Consider the following 17054-nt stretch of genomic DNA (forward strand, 5'->3'; position numbering starts at 1 on the left):
TGAACTTTTGAACTCCTGTCTGGATTTTTTCGTATCCTTGTAATAACTTCAAGTAAAGATTCTTAAACCTTTGCCTCTGTGTATTTGGGCGGGTTTTTTTTTAACTGTAACACTCGGGGACATTATGTGCTTATTAAGAAACATATACTGTGTGTGTGTATACATAAACACAGTAGGTTCTGCAACTAACCATTATTTTAATTATTGTTAATCTGCCAATTATACCCTCAATAACACAGATTAACACTGATCTTGCTTCTTTTGCCTGCCAAATGCAGTTTACACTGATGTAAAACGTTTTTGTAGAAAAATTACTATTAATCAATTATACACATAGTTGCTGATTTATTCTCTGTCGATTTGCTCATCTTTTCAGCCAAAACACACACACACACACACACACACACACACACACACACACACACACACACACACACATACAGTTTTTAATGCAGAGGGTTCTTTGGCTCTTGTCCTCCCTTACTAAGCACAGTTGGGGGTACTGATCAGTGCAAAAAAAGCTTATGTACAGCATATTTTTATGTTTTGCACTGCAAACTACTAGTGTGGTAGTGATGGAGATCTGCGCTGAATATGGAGTTAATAAAATAGTTTGCGGGCATTTGTTTTTGGTTTTTTTAACAAAATAAAAACACATCTAGAAAGATGCAGCCAGAAAATACAGAAAAAGGAAATTACAAAATAGAAAATCAGAGCAAGACTTGCTCATAGATGTGGGGAAGAGAAATGAGGCTGAAATGGATCCTTCATTTTCCGTACTAAGGTTGTCAGAGTGGAGCAAACAAACAAACAAAAAACCATCTCATGTTTCTATGACAGACTTGTGCACGCTCCTGAAATCTAAAAGTGAAATCCCAGAGGCGCTCTCACTCCTGGAGTCACAGCTGAAACACGGATCCTACAGAGATGCAACCTCAAGGGACAGAAACAGGCAGTGAGTCGGATCAAAAAGGGAGTCGATTATGAGAGGGTGGGTGGGGGATGAGGCATACTAACCAAGCTAAAGCAATGCCAAAAGAAACACTCCAGAGCTGGAGAGGAAGAGGAGAGAGCTGAAAAATCAACCTGAGGGAGGAGCTGATGGCCCAGGGGGTGGCTGGCCTCCTTCGTGCCTGAGCAAACACCTACAGATTTCCCATCATCCCCTGCAGTGCCAGATCAAAATCAACAGTCCCTCTTACTTTCTACTCTTCTTTCATTTTTGCATAAATCCCTCTCTCTTTTTCTTTTAAAGCAGATTTTTAAAAACCCAAACAGTAAAAAAAAAAAAAAAAAAACGAAAAATCTACTTGTGAGTTCAGAGAGAAAAAATAGCAACTCCCACAATCCACTCCAGCCCCAGGACAGTTTGAAATAAATGAGCATTTAGTACTGTTCCCTTCAGCAAGAAACAGTGAGGAAAAAAATTAGTTTTTTCTCCCCCAGAATCTGCAGTGTCATTCCAGTGCACCACAGCAAAGATAACAGATACTGAAAAGTGCAAAATGTGGCTTGGCCACAGCTTATATGGAGATACAGGAACATTTTCTCAATCTGAAAAGACAGTAATGCAATCATAATTATGTAATGATTATAAAGAAAAATTACAACCGAGGTGTGCTGAGAACCAGTGCCAGAGACTCAGCCAGAGCCAAGGTGAAGTTAAGAAACAGGATGACATTTTTACAGATGCTGTAGAGAAAGAATAAGATCCCCTACTTGTCTTTTGGCTTTTGCTCTTAATAAACTCCCACTGGGGCTCCTCTAAAAGGCAAATGTGTTAGACTGTCAGATCAATCAGTCCCGTACTTTGTTCTCTGCTTCTCCATCGTCTTTTTTCTGTCTCTCGTACTCATATACACCCACTGCGGGAACATGCATATACACACAAAGTCCTTGGAAAACATCCAGAGATGAACAGTTTGGCCCGTTTCCCTGTTGCCAGTCCCATCTGTATTGATGAGACAACAGGAGCAGCAGGAAACCACAAGGAAATGCATCATTCAGGCCATTATCCATGAAAAATCACTTTAAGATTATGCTCCGCCTGGAGACAATGGCGGCCACATTACAGGTGACAAATCTGATCACTACAGGTTGAATGATTGTGTGTGTGTGTGTGTGTGTGTGTTTTCTACGGCTGATCTGGTGACCTTTTGTATACCATTAACTGCTGTTAAAGGTTTGACCTCCGACCTGCAGAATTTATCCACAAGGCTCATTCATCCAAACAGACAGACTTCATCCTTGTTACACTTCCTCTAGGAAATTGCTTTTTTTTTCAGTATGTCTCTAATACTGTGGGATTCCCGCTGTATTTCAGATGATAAAGAGAGCCAAGGTCTTGACGTAGCCTCCAGGCTGGTGGCCGCTCCACTTGCTTCTCCAAGTCACTGAAATGCCTCATTAAGGGTTTTTTTTAATCAAGCTTCCTGAAAAAGTAAAAAGTGTTCCCAATGTTTAAGGCCTCAGTGAGCTATGTTTCTCCCTTATCATTAACATGCTTGTAATGCTTTATTTTCAACCTTTTGATTCCAACTGCAATCATTGCTGTCTGAAGCTGTCTACGCCTTTTATCTCTCTGTCCTGCTATTGTTAAAACAAATCCATCATCACAGCTACAGCCACTCAAAGTCTGTTGAAATGCTGATATTTAACCTGCCTTTGTTAAAGGCTTTAAAAATATCTAATAAATAACAATATTACATGCTGTTTGAAAAGATTAACCGTCCCTGTCTAGACTGCAACAGTTTGGTGAGCAAGGTTATGCTGTAGAGCTGGATTTGTTTGTCAATGTGATTTTGAATGAAATTCTCTTTCCTAACAAAACCCTGACGTTTTAGTCTTTATTTCAAAATGTAAAAAATACATTATTGTAACGTTGAAAAAGCAAACAGTGTTTACGTAAGAGCTAAAATGCCTTTTGATTCATCTTTCTTCCCACCTGATTAACCTCAGATTTCAGCGTGGTGGTCGGCTACTATCTGAGGAAGTGGGAGAGTAAGATAAAAGAAAAGAAAAATGAAAGAAATGTGGTTACACATTCTCTCTTTTTCCCCTGCTTCCTGTTACAGAGGGGTGTCTGCAGCCAGTAGCCCGAGACCCGATGAACACAAATTACCACCTTGTTGCCTGGCTGCCTATACGTCTGCATTCAAACAGATAAGGCAGGTATATGACCAACCTTTATGTCTGCTCCAGCTCCATATAGACAAGCACACACAAGCACACACTCACATCCTCCTGACCTGCCCTCCCACATGTGTGCACACATGAAAGCACCATCTAACACAACACAGTTGCTAATCATAGAAACAAAGGGAGGTTCCAGTCAGCAGGCTTTCCCATTGATCAGCTATAGAAGGCAGCGGGGAGGGACGACAGTCAGCTTTGTTAAACCAGGAAGAAGTTACAGCTCAATAGCAGGTAGAGGACAGAAGTCAAACACATCAACAAAGCCCCATTTGTCTGTCTCTCTGTCTGTCTGATATCAGACCTTCACACTGATGATGGCCTGTTGCAGCACGCCACTGAAAAGCTCTTCATTTTTTTAAATAAACATCTTCCCTCAGGTCGAAGCCAGAAGGAGGAAGCGGATGTCTGGCGCTTCACTGGAAACCAAAACTCTTCATTCAGTCCGAATAAAAGATAAGTCTGCTTCATAAATCTTCTTCTTTCTTGTCGGATTTGACAAGGACACAATGGAAGAATAAATGTAAACACAGGTGTTGTACAGTTGCAGCACCTGTGACACCCTCAACTTATGAACCCACAACAGAATAACTGAATCTCATGACAGACATTTGCCTCTGGTCATCTTCTCTGTTCTGGTGTCCCTTCCCTCCCTGTGAGCTCAGTTCAACCCTGTTGGCCTTTTTCTATTCAACAGTCTGCAGGCAGAGACCTCCTGGCGGCCGGGTCGAGGCTGTTTGTAAAGAAGTGCAGCATCAAGCATTCTGTCAAACACATCCCAGGCTGCAGGTCAGACTAGCACACAGGCGCGCTACAAACAAGAGCAGGCAGAGGAGAGAAAAGGTGGATTTATGAGAGAGATCTGTGATGTATGCACACAGAAATACATCATGCATTTGAAACATAAAACACATTTCCCCAAACACATGACCCCGTCTCTTTTTCTCTCTTTCTCTTTCCCCTCCTGTCCTCCCAAATGTATTTGCTGGGTCAGTTCGAGCCTGAAATGTCCAGAATAACAGAAAAACCTACAGCTTTCATCACACATCAACCAGCTTCACTCTTCAAACATCAAAATGATGCATAATGGAGGCGGTTTGTGTTTGATGTATGCGCACGCATGAAAGTGTGTGTGAATACAAAGAAGGCCGACATGCAGAGATGTGATGTGTGTGCGAACATGTGCAAGCACAGGTATGTGTTTGATCGTTCTGCGGTATTAAAAGATCTCCAGATACGTTTTAAAAACCTATAGTAATACTCTGCTTGGAGTAACAATGTGTCTGATGTGGTTTCACCATAAAAAAATTTAATTAACTAGTTTAATATTCTTTTACATCTCCTTCTCCCTTATTGAAAAGTCCAGAATCTATAAATATGCAAATATTGTTCATTTCCGACATTTGACTTCTGGACATAAGACGTCTCTTACTTCACTCTCACTTGATGTGCACTGGAGGTTTTAAGCTGCTCGTACATACTCGTCGTCTTAAACACGGATTTAAGGTTTTTTCACACTTTTTTACACACTCTTTTCCTCCTTCAGCAGTCGAATGTGAGAACAATCTACTACTGTCAAACTCTGCACATCCATCATTCTGCAAAGTGAAGGTCAAACATCCAAAAGTGAAAGAACAGTAAGCAACACATTTTTGAAGGGATTTTAAAAGGTCACAAATGAAATTTTTTCATTTTGTCATGTTCAGACTGTAGCCGTTAGGAGAATAAAACAAACAACTTTCGGTCCACACCATGCATTCAGTAAGACAAAAACACAGCTCCCAAACAACCCTGAACACCTAATTTTGTATCAGTCCTACACTTATGTAACGTGTCGATGCCTACATGTAACACTCCTGTATTATCATCCGATTCGACACGTCTGCAAAGTGTGATGAGCATTAAAATAAGTGCTGCTTTGTGTTGGTGTGAACTTGTTTTAGGCACTGATAAGATGAGATATGATACATTCAGGCTTATTAGATGCTACAACAATGCACAGACAGCATAAAATCAATTAAGAATCAAATGTAATAATATTAAGCAATTACTTTATCATAATCATTGCTACGTCTGAACACAACCTCAGTGACGCGTTGTTTGTACACAATGATACAAAAAAACAGTGTCGGTTTTTTTTTGTTTGATTGGAAGGAAAACTCCCTCCAGCAGTTGACACAATTATTATTGTCAAAACTTCCAAAGGAATACAACCCCAACATTTTTCTTTGCATTTCACCAATGAATGCTTTGTCAACCAGGCGCAGAACAATGCCAGTTTTTCAGCTTGGTTGCCTGTTTGCTTCATTAGGTAAGAAGAGGCAGATATCTTTGACAAGGGGACTTCTTAATCTTAACAAGGTGCACACTGAAGAAGCTCATATCATCCTGTTCCCGGTGTTGAACACGGATCATGAAACAAAACAAACCGAAAATATCAGAATGCAAGTGGATGTAGTAACAAGACGAGGCAGAAAGTCTGGATGTGTCTCCAGCATGTAACAGCAAAGCACACCGAGACAGGGAATTAAGTGAAGTTGACAACTTGAAATATTAGAGCCTCTCTCGAACACTGTGTACTGTGTGTGTGTGTGTGTGTGTGTGTGTGTGTGTGTGTGTGTGTGTGTGTGATGAAGTGGTAGCAAGGACAAACTGTTCTCTCCACCATTATGGTGCTCACTGGTAACACTGGAGTGGGGGCAGGATGCACTGGAGGGTCCTCAGAGTAATAAGTAGCAGCAGGCTGAGTGCCTACTTACTTATTATGGAAAGGTGCAGCAGGAAAGTGAATTACAGCTGTTCGGCGACACCTCGGATAGACTGAGCGTTAAAACTACATGACATCATCACACTGCATGGCTGCTTTAAACACAAGAGTGAGGTCACCGCTGGGATGTTAGAAAACCACAAACAGGTCGAGGAAAAATGAAAGTAAATACCAGTCTGATGATTGATGGCATCCATCTAATTAGTTGATCAATATGAGATTTAAAACAGGCTGTGAGTCCAGCAGTGAGTGGTCTGGTCTGAGAGCATGTGTGCTGACCACACTCTCCATTTAATCTAAACTGACAAGATGAGTAAAGCAGCTGGGGAGCCATGTCCTCTATTGACAGCTGGGAATAAATGCATCAAAACAACAAACAGCCCACTGGAGAGTTATGTGTTGACTTCCAGAAAAATGCCTTTTGTCACACAGTTTGCAACTGAATGGTTATCAAATCATCAAGATGTTGTGGCTGCTGGAGAAACTTGCGATGTTGTTACATAATGTACAGTTGTGACTTTAACATCACAAAGACAGGTGCTCTCACTGGGTGTCATGTAAGAGGAGGAATTTCTCTGAGCTTCTTCAACAACCTTTATGTCTACTGGTAACTAGCCATGCAGGTGGTTGTGTATGCTCAAGAAATAGTATAAAATACTCACATGCTTCTTATTTGGTGAGCATGGGCGAGGGGTATACAATAAAAATTTCGAAATAATTACCATAAAATAATTACTTTGATGCTTTGATGCCTTGAAACCCCCCAAGCAAATTCACTTTTTGGACCTCAGTATTTCTAAAATTGCATCTCAGTGTAAACACAGCTAGCTCAATGCTAATGTCCTTGTTAAAAAGGATAAATGCCACAAGAATTAGGGTCAGGGTTGTTCTCTGTTAGGGTACTGGCACCTTTTTCTGGTCCAATTTAGGCACTGATTTAAATTCTGTGAGTACCACAAACATGGGCATATGAAGCCCAAACTATCTGCATGGCTACATATCACTAGAGTTACAGTAGGTGACGATTGTGGGTGAAATTATCCTTTAATAGTTCCCTGCATCCTAGTGAATGTTTAATACAGGTCTGAATGTGACCCCCTCATGGATTTGGATAGAAAACCATGCTGAACTAGAAATATTTACACACATGCTGTATAATAAAAATCATGTATTTATTTTGATTATGGCAGAATCTATTTTAATCACTGTGTGATAAAAAAAAGAGCAGCACCCGTAACTAACTGATTCTATTTATTCTCATTTCTTTTTTATCCAGCTCTCCGCATCAAAACCCACGGACTCAATACGTTTTATGAGAAGACAGTAAAAATGTTTCCAATTACTGAGCAGAAAATAAACTCCAAAGCAACGCAAAGGAAAGCAAAGCTCCACGAGTGACACCCAAGGGACACAAATGACTTTATTGAAATAGAAATCAATGCGCCTCAAAATGCAATAATGCACTGATTCACAAATGCTGGCTATTCATGCACTACATTGCATGTTTAGGAGTTTCACTGAACCTGAAACTATGACTCATCTTTTTGTAAAATCATACAATGGAAAAAAAGATTATAAAAATCTTCACACTCGCTTGACACAGTGCTGGAAGTATTGATCTTCACTTCGAAGGCAAAGAAAGGCTACTGATTGAATATAACATCACTTCTCTGTTCACTTTGATGTTACAAGTCATGACTGACACCTTTATGATTAGTGCCTCAGTATTCCTGACAACAACCATATCTGGGTTTTCTTCATTTATATTCAACACATCTTTAGTCTGTTCATCAAAATGACGGTTCTCAACCAACACTGCGTACACTTTGAAGTACGAGCCTATACGTGTGCACGTGTTTGTCTGTGTGTGATTGTGCCTTAAGATCTGTTGCCAGGATACTACCTAAGCCTAGTAAGCCAGTTAATTAATGATGATGCACACTCCCTTGCTGCAGAACAGAACCCAGCAACAGAACAATTAAATCAAACATTTCCACCTCTTTGTCTTCATCTACCACCAGAACTGCTGCCGCTCTCCTCGTATTCCTCGCTAAGATTTCCAACAACCAGTTTAGATATGCTGAGATAATTTCCTATAAGAGGCCTAATAGCACTGTACTTTAAAGAGACAATTTGAACTGATCTGTGTTTGCATGCATTTTTTATGTGCCTTTCCTGTAGCAAAGAAGCACAAAACACACAGGCTCAATGAGAAAATATGATTCTGTTTTTGTATTTAGAGTCAAGCTTCAAGACAGAACGCCTACAGCCATGGTAGCAGGCCTGTGAGGCTTAAGCACAGCGGTGCTTTGAGCTGAATGCTAACGTCAGCAAGCCAACAATGACAGTCTCGTTCACGGTCTCGGTTTAGCGCGTTAGCGTGCTAATATTGGCTAATTAGGTTCGGCTGAGGCTGATGGGAATGTTGTTAGTTTTGGAGGTAGAAAATGTCAATTCACCTGAGATACTTCGCAGAATATCCTAAAATAAATGAAAACTTTGACCTACTGGTAGCACTAAATGAAAAGACAGACATCTTAATATTTAGTCAGTAGTGTTCATCCTCTGGGGAACATGATTCTTTGAAGAACATTTGTTACTTAGTCAGTTAAAATATATTTTGGAACAAAAAAGAGACCAAACCAACCAACAGGCTGACATCCAGAGGCATAGCTAAAAATCAGGCTGAGACCAACTTTACTCCGATGTGCACCTTTGCCCTTCTTCCACACACACACACACACACACACACACACACACACACACACACACACACACACACACACACAAAGACATTGAGAGTCTCCCAATATACCCCGACAACACAACAACCCCCTACAAAACACTTTTGGAGCCTGCTATTCAAACACACACACACACACACACACACACACACACACACACACACACACACACACACACACACACACACACACTCGGGCAGATTAGTGCAGAATCTGCTGACGGTTGGGGCAGGAAATGCTGCCTCACAACAAACACTGAGAATACCATCTTAAGCCGTCTTTGTTACGGCACAGTCTGTAGATTTGGGATGTTGGAGTGTTACTTTTAGAGAGGCTATACAAAATCCACATTCATCTTCTACCACACAACCAGGAGAGCGGGGGAGGGAGAAAAAAAAAGAAGAGTAAATCCTTCTCTGGAGCAAAGGGAGGAGAGGAGAGGGAAATGTCAGAGTGATAAAGAGAAAAAGGAGATAGAAGGCATCAAAATATAATGTGAATTACTGAATGATGCCTGCAATATTTCCTTCTGATGGATTTACATAATCACATAATTTATCCTAGGTGTCTCTCAGGGAATGGAGGCAGCTTGTGTATTTGTGTGTGTGTGTGTGTGTGTGTGTGTGTGTGTGTGTGTGTGTGTGTGTTTGGACACTTGGATCAGTTCCGAGTTTAATTCGTGGAGATGCGAGGTGAACGGTAATTTGTTCTGCATGTCAGCCGCTGACAGCTGCAGCGGTCCTTTGGCTCACTCTACCACATCGCCTCGTATATTGGCCAAAAACCCGGCAGGGCGGCGTGATTCACCGCCAACAGGTAAACATGCTGGTAATATAGGCCTCGTGCAGTCTGCAGCCTCTGAGTCTGCACGGCTCTGCGTCATCTTTTGACGCCAAAATCACCTCTCCAGAAATTGACTGCGGCTGGCTGCATGTCTGCTCAGCTAAAGAGTTACAGCAGGGGTGTGGGATGACTGTAAGCCTTTGGTATGGGGCGAGAAAGACCAAGATATTTGTGGGATTAGTCTCTGTTGGCCCACACGCCTCAAGATCACACAAGATGGTGATACAGATCCATTAATATGCACAAGACTGAGGTGGGATATGTCTGTGTGTGTGTGTGTGTGTGTGTGTGTGTGTGTGTGTGTGTGTGTGTGTGTGAGGAGGAGGGACAGCCAGGCCTGGGCTCATCACTGATTGCTCTGTGTAGGATGTAAAGATTACGCCCTCTCTTGCTGTGACCGTGATGAAATCCCACAATACCAGTCATCACACAGAGATCCTTAACGACGTCCCACAGTGGCCACACACACACACACACACACACACACACACACACACACACACACACACACACACACACACACAAACCACATACACACACGTGCGAGTGCATACACAGGTTGAGGATTCCTCATTAGCTGAGTTCACCAACATGGCAGGAAGCTCGACATAAAGGTTTCAGGGTTCAACAAGAACTACATTCACATGCAGAAAGATCAGTTATCAATTTAAGGACGCGTCTCTGCAGGATATCAGAGGGTCGTGTAAACAATTTAACCCAAATGAGATCGAAACTTGAACATGGATACACAGCACTAAACCATTTGTAGCAGATATTCCCCTTTCACCACAAACGCTCACACACATTGACCCAGAGAGAGAGAACACTTTCCTCCTCTAAAATTAGGGATATATTAGTTCAAAAGAGTCTTAAAGCTGTACAAAGCAACCTTTTGTGTGCAAGTACACTCATCTAAGAAACTAAATCACAGATCAGAGCTGTGAAAAGCATCCCACCTAATTGAGAGTCTGTTGATTCGTCTTATTTACCCAAAGCCAAGCTCCCAGACAGTTCCCTATACACCACATGCTGCGTTTTCTCCTATTAAAAGTTGACATTCAAGACCAAATGTAAAGCCAAAGAGTGTGAAGAATATATTTTTCCAGCCCAGTTCAATCTGCGAGGACTTTAAACGTGTTTAACAACGTTTTCTGCAGTTTAGAGCTCTTTACAAAGAGTGAGTCACTTCCATCGCCAAAATCTCCAGATGGGCAGCTGGTCTCAGCCACATTATCTGGTTCTTGGCACCACTGTGGCTGATGGTTCTCTTCTGCTAGCAAGATATGTTTCCAACACCTGACTCAGCAAAGGTTACAGTACTAAACCTCTGCCCAACAGCATCATTTGCCCTGAACCTTATTTTACCGTTGTCTCGCTTTATATTTTTCCAATTTAGAGTTTCTGTTGATGCTTGGTGAAAACCTAAAGTACAAACATATCATCTCATGAAAAATAACAGTTTAGAGTCTTATTAGAAGAAGAATTCAACCCAAAATCAAAAAATCTTGGGTAAGGTACCATTAGCTAGAATGGTCTCCCTGAAGATAAAAAGCTTTGTCTGTTATGTGATTTAGGTGAGATTGAAAATGAGGCTCATATCATGTTTTATCTTTTTTAATTAAATAACTATTATATTAATATATTAATTATAATACAACAACCTTGAGCTGTGTTTAGGATGGGAACCTTTTTTTGTGGTTTGTTCATTGTTTGCATTGTTACATAATATTTATATTGTGTTTTATCCGGGCTCTGAACTGCATGACACAACAAATAATATAACTAACAAGCTAACAAAAAGGTGCACCGGTGATGTTTTCCTGCGTCTGTGTGTTGGGGCACAAAGATGCATCAGGTTCGGTGAGATAACAGACGGTAAGACGCTGCACAACAACAGCCTGACAGGCCTGATTTTGTCAAATCAGCTCAAGGCACCGATCAAGAATGTGCACTGACCTTTGCTCTCTGACCCCTGTGGTTACTTACCATTCCCCTGTAACTATACACTCCCACACATACAGGCCCTAACACATGTCCTCCCTCACACACACACACACACACACACACATACACATACACATACACACACAGATGGCCCTTGTGCCACAGACCTCCCCTCACCCCTGCACTCTGCCCCACTGCCTCTATAATTAATGGACTCCAGGTCTCTGGCAGGAAATCAGGGACGTGTGCATTCATAAATATTTACAGAAAACCACCATGAAAATTTCACATGAAGGAAAACACAACATCTCTACAACGATTCTCCGAAAACACATCCGGCTGTACACATAGTAAAGAGCACTGTACAGTATCCTCCTAAATACATCCTCCTTGATGCTCTCTCTCTCTCTCTGTGTGTGTGTGTGTGTGTGTGTGTGTGCTGTATCACTGATTACCACAGAAGCTCTGCATACTCACAACTAATTGCTTATTATTGGCTCTGTCCTCCAAAATGTATTTAAAAACCTAATATTTTTTCCTTCATGGCACTGGCACACCAATTAGTTTAGCTCTCTACCTGAGAATTAAAAGAATTGGACCTCCTACAAATTCAAAATTACTCAATCAAGTTTCTAACATTCCTTAAATAATGAGTCTACAGCAACAATATCATAATTTTAGGTCTCCTATGCCAGTCAATAGTCTATGAGACCAATGTAGTGACAAATAATCCTATTTTATGGATCTTAATAATACAAAAATAAATAATGTTCCCATCATATCGCGAATCTTTTTTGTCTCACAGGATACTACGTGAATTTTCTTTTTATTCAGGAGATGAAAACTTGAATTGAAATTAAATCATTGTGTAATTGTTGTACTCACAGAGAAACCTGCCCAGAAGGGACAGGAGTGCCGGACTCTGGGTGATGTGGTGAGAGCCAAAGCCGCGAAGCTGACGGCCAGGATGAGACTTCCCAGGACCATCTGAGAGACTCCCAGAGCCAGCATGATCCTCGTCCGGGTCCGGTACTCCCGTAGCCGGGACAGGCTGCGGGACAGCGACGCCGGGCTCAGGGACCCCGGGCCGCCGATGCCGCTGCTGCCGCCGCGGGGCAGCGCGTTCAACGGCATTGTCACTGAAGGGTACGACAACAGCAACAAAAAAAAACCCCAGCAGCACCAATAAAACACAATAACATCCACAAACAGCCGAGTCGCTGTGTTTGAGCCCGCAGTGGAAGTCGGGAGGTCAGTGTCCGATGTGGCTGATTTCCATCAATTAAGATGCTTCGGAGTGGCTCCAATTAGAGCTGCGGGTTGGGAGGAGAAAGGTGAGGAAAGAGCGGACGCAGCGAGGCACCAGATGTTTACCATAACACACGCACAAACTGGGAATATTTCTCAAATCGAAAAAAGACACCACATGAAATCACCCGAGTTCTCTGCGACCGCGCCGGCAAAGAGCCCATTCCCTCTAAAAGTCAAAAGGCAAAAAGAAAGAAACGCATCATCCTGCTGTAAAGCACCATTGTCGCGCTGTCAGACTCGACCCCTGCAGGCTCCTCCAACAACTCTAAAGCGAGAGATGAAAAGCCCGGATAACAAACCCCAACAAAGCCTGAGCTTCCTTGAAGATCAGACGTCTAAAAGGTTTTTTGAAATCACTGTTTTGGTTTGTTTTGTTTTTGGTGTCTGAAAATCCGCAGTCCTTCCACGAGCAGCGCTTCTTTCTTCTGCGTGAGGCACCAGCCGTGGGTTTTTCCACACAGCAGAATCTCTGAGCCAGGACAGGAGATACACACTGCGTATTGGAGATGTGCCACTCTGCGCGTCTACATGGCGGCGAGCTGCACGGAGGCTGTTTTACTACGATAGTGAAGGAGGGGAGGTCTTTACTATCAGGCAGCATCCACACACACACACACACACACACAAAAGAAGAAGAAATGCGCGTGATTTGTTACCACTGCTCGTGATGTGGTGGTGGATGGAAACGTGGTAGGATCTGATCATCAGAGGAGCAGCATCAATAGGATTTTATATACCTATATTATGAAGGAAAGAGCACGCATTTATCATGTGTTTTGTGTTTTGCATGCAGCAGCTACAGTCTGAACCTTCTTACATTTCCATCATGTAATCAGAATTCATGGGACAACCGATTTAAGGAGCTTTAGGTTCAGGTGTGTTTACCGTTTATATAAAACCAAAGTCCAGCTGCAGCATCAGGACATCATCCACTGCATTGTCATTGGCTCTGTATCACCTCTCCTTCATTATAGGCAGGTAGTAACTGCGACACACCTGGAGGAGGATTCTGCCTGAAGAGCACACAGGAATTAGACTGGCTGCACATTATTAAAAAATTGGTGATCATTTGAAAATGTCCAGAGAGGGTTTGAGAGAAATACAGATTAGATAGAACATTGTTTTTCTCTTTCTCAGAGTTTAGTTTATATGATGTTTAGAGGCCCGAAGAGGTGAACATATCGAGTATTAAAGGTAAAGAGTAACAAAAAGAAAGGTAGCATCCTGCAATGTTCCTTTAATTGTACACATTTTTGATCATAATTATATATTTTAACATAACATAACATGCAGTCACATTTTCTAAATATTTTATGAAAGCATACCTTTTAAAGAAAGACCATAGGCTACTAATGTAACTGCAACACTTTAATAATATAAATAGGGAAATTAAAATGTCTAAAATTGGACTTCTTTAAACATATTTTGCTTCTCACCAAATGCAGGTCCTCAGTGTATCTAGGGACAAAAACTGTTCAAATGTGGATATTGAAGAGAGGATTTATCAGTTGACAATAGGACCCTGAGACAGTAAAATCGGAGCTGAAGGACTTCTGTGTTTCTGACCTTGTTCAGTACTCATTTAGAGCTCACCTGCGCCACCTAGCTGTGAAACCTGAGCCAAGACACACAGAGCCAGAACAGCCAATTAATGGGTTAGTTAAACGACCATATTAATCTGCAGTGGTTTTTTGATAGTAAAGTCATTATTCTAACACAAAAAACAATTAAACATCAGTGGATCAAGCTGCTGAAATGTAAGAATTGTCTGTTTTTCTTTGTCTTGTTGAGAAAGTGAATATATGTGAGTTTTGGACTTTGTTGGATAAAAAAGTGAAAATTGCTCATCAGGATTTTCCAGATCCATCTTTTAACGGCCTGTTTCTTGATATTTTGCTGTTCAAATGTCTATCCTGTGGTAATGTTGTGTGCATACGTGTATGTACATACTGTGGCAACAAATTTCCTGAAAAGGACGATAAAGAATCTATATCTATCTCTTATTGATGAAACTAATAATCAATTTAAATCTTAAAAAAAAAATAATAACAACAGGAATCTTAACAGGAGTTGGGATCAGCAGAGGCGAAAAGAACATTCAGACACACACTCTTTAAAAATGATTTTATTTATTAATACAGTGGTATACTTAAAATTGTGTTGCAGAAGAGAAAAAAAGTCAGCCACACGTGAAGAGCTAATATCCAATTAAAGCCGTGTTATATCTAAAAATAAAATGGTACTGGTGTGCCATACATAATATATTGTCTATTAGTACAAAAATACATTTAAGGGCACACAATACAGCATCCAGTATCACAAATCAGTGAGGGGGACACTTTGAGAGCACACCCTTTGAAAAGAACATGTTTTAAATGTATTTTAGCCCAAGCACATTCCTGATCCTTAAAGAGCCATAAAAAGACCTTTTATTGTGACCGTAACATGGTGTGAATATATCGGTAGAAAAGGTGTGATGTATTATTGTTAGGTTACAAGTTCCAAGGCTCGAGGGTATATCCAGAATACAAAGATAACCACGTTCACTTTCTTCCACTTTTTAAAACATGTTTTCTCTAAGTTTTTTACAAAAAAGAAAGACATACAAAATGTTCATTTACAAACAAAAAGAAACAAGGCAATATGCTAGCTTTATTTACAGCCACTTCTTTTCTGTTGTTTTTTTTTCTTTAAGTAATGCATAGCAGATAAAAGAAGAGCATACCTTTGTTATCCTTTATCGACTGTTATTGTGTGCTAAACCCAAGTTCATTTATACAGTGGGTTCACAAAAAATGGCAAAACAAATGACATTATACCATAATTTATCATAACTTATCTTTTTTTTCTTAATGAAAAGTGAATAATCTGCAGATAAGGCATCACTGCTTATTTGTGTGTGAGTGCAAGAGTGCACAGAGAGAAAAAAGAAAGACGAGAGAGAGAGAGAGAGAGAGAGAGAGAGAGAGAGAGAGAGAGAGAGAGAGAGAGAGAGAGAGAGAGAGAGAGAAGATGCGAGGAAGAAACTGAGGAGGCTAATGGACCTGAGTAAAGAACATGCATAGATCTCCCTCAGGCTGGAAGGAGAGACGTGGTACTCGGTAAGAAATTAAGCTACAAGATATTACTGTAGGAAAAGTAAGAATAAAAGGAAGGAGTGAAGGAATAACGTCTCTTAAAGTGTGCCACTTGGGTTCAAATCCAGCTCATGTTTTGCCGACTCCTTCAACAGAAACATGCAAATGTCACCATCACTGGTTTACCTCACGTCTGTCTCAAACCTTCATTAAAATTCCCACGATGTGGAAAAAAACGTAGATACATTTTTTTTTTTTTTTTTATTAAGTCACCTGAAGTGAGAAAAAAAAAAAAAAAACCAAGATGTCGACTTGTAATTGAATTCATGAGTAAAATTTTAGTAAATCTTCTCTATACTCCTATATATACTGTATGCATATATAGCATAAATATACCGACAGATTTTTTGAAGCGCGTACGCCTCAAAAGCCAACCATCCATCTAAATTCATGTAAAAATGACATTAAACATTGCCTTATATATAGTGTCAATCCTCAGTGGCATGGGGCATGCATTAATGGTTTCATTTCACATCAAAAACTTCAAATTGGGAAAAAAGTTTAAAGAACAGCTTGTAACGATCATCAGTGTCTCGCCTTCATCCATGGGTGCAGTAAACAGCACTGACTGGGTCTTCTTCATACTCCATTATGTGGTGTGTATGTATGTTTGGAGTGCATCTGTCAGTGTGTGTGTGTGTCTGTGTGTTTTGTGTTTATGTGTATCCATTTTCTTCATTTTTATCCCCCATGGTTTCACATTCAGTAACATCACACCTGCTGTTTCGTCCTTAAAAGTGGTCAATGAGCACAGAAACACAGTTGGCTCCCACCAGGTAGTTGGGGTCCCCGGGGAGAGACTTGTTCTGCCAGCTTTTTGGGTCACCTGCAGACAGACAGATACGGGGGGCGGGGGGAGACAGTGAGTGATAACAGCTGTTTTTATAATCTAAAATTCGTTCACACTGCAAAATCTATTATACAACAAATTTATGAACTACTAGCCTCGTTTTAAACCCGCTCTTGGTTGTCTGAAAGCCATGTTAAGTAATATCACATGGTTTTGTGGCCTATATCCAAGCACAGCAACACAAGAGACTAGTAAAAGCAATTTCATATTTTTATTGAATGTCCCCAGCCTCTTGTTGACTGTGAATTAAACCTCAGTCACTGTGA

The 17054-nt window shown here is 40.9% G+C and overlaps 2 protein-coding genes across 18 annotated transcripts in view; both read right to left on the reverse strand.

Moving 5' to 3' along the window:
* The window catches only part of fam189a1 (family with sequence similarity 189 member A1), an 87572-nt gene extending 73692 nt beyond the window's left edge, over positions 1 to 13880 (reverse strand). The window contains exon 1 of one of the 2 annotated variants that reach the window (XM_051379959.1): positions 12376 to 13880. In XM_051379959.1, coding sequence (XP_051235919.1) covers positions 12376 to 12624 — 249 coding nt within the window. In that variant the 5' untranslated portion in view covers positions 12625 to 13880. The remainder of the gene's footprint in view (positions 1 to 12375) is intronic. The other variant, XM_051379960.1, reaches the window with a different exon arrangement.
* A 1030-nt stretch (positions 13881 to 14910) lies between these two features.
* Positions 14911 to 17054, reverse strand: part of tjp1a (tight junction protein 1a) — a 93085-nt gene continuing 90941 nt past the window's right edge. For all 16 annotated transcript variants that reach the window (XM_051378850.1, XM_051378851.1, XM_051378853.1 and 13 more), the window contains one exon: positions 14911 to 16764. In XM_051378850.1, coding sequence (XP_051234810.1) covers positions 16670 to 16764 — 95 coding nt within the window. In that variant the 3' untranslated portion in view covers positions 14911 to 16669. The remainder of the gene's footprint in view (positions 16765 to 17054) is intronic.

This window comes from Dicentrarchus labrax, unplaced genomic scaffold (assembly GCF_905237075.1).
Source record: "Dicentrarchus labrax unplaced genomic scaffold, dlabrax2021, whole genome shotgun sequence".
NCBI lineage: Eukaryota > Metazoa > Chordata > Actinopteri > Moronidae > Dicentrarchus > Dicentrarchus labrax.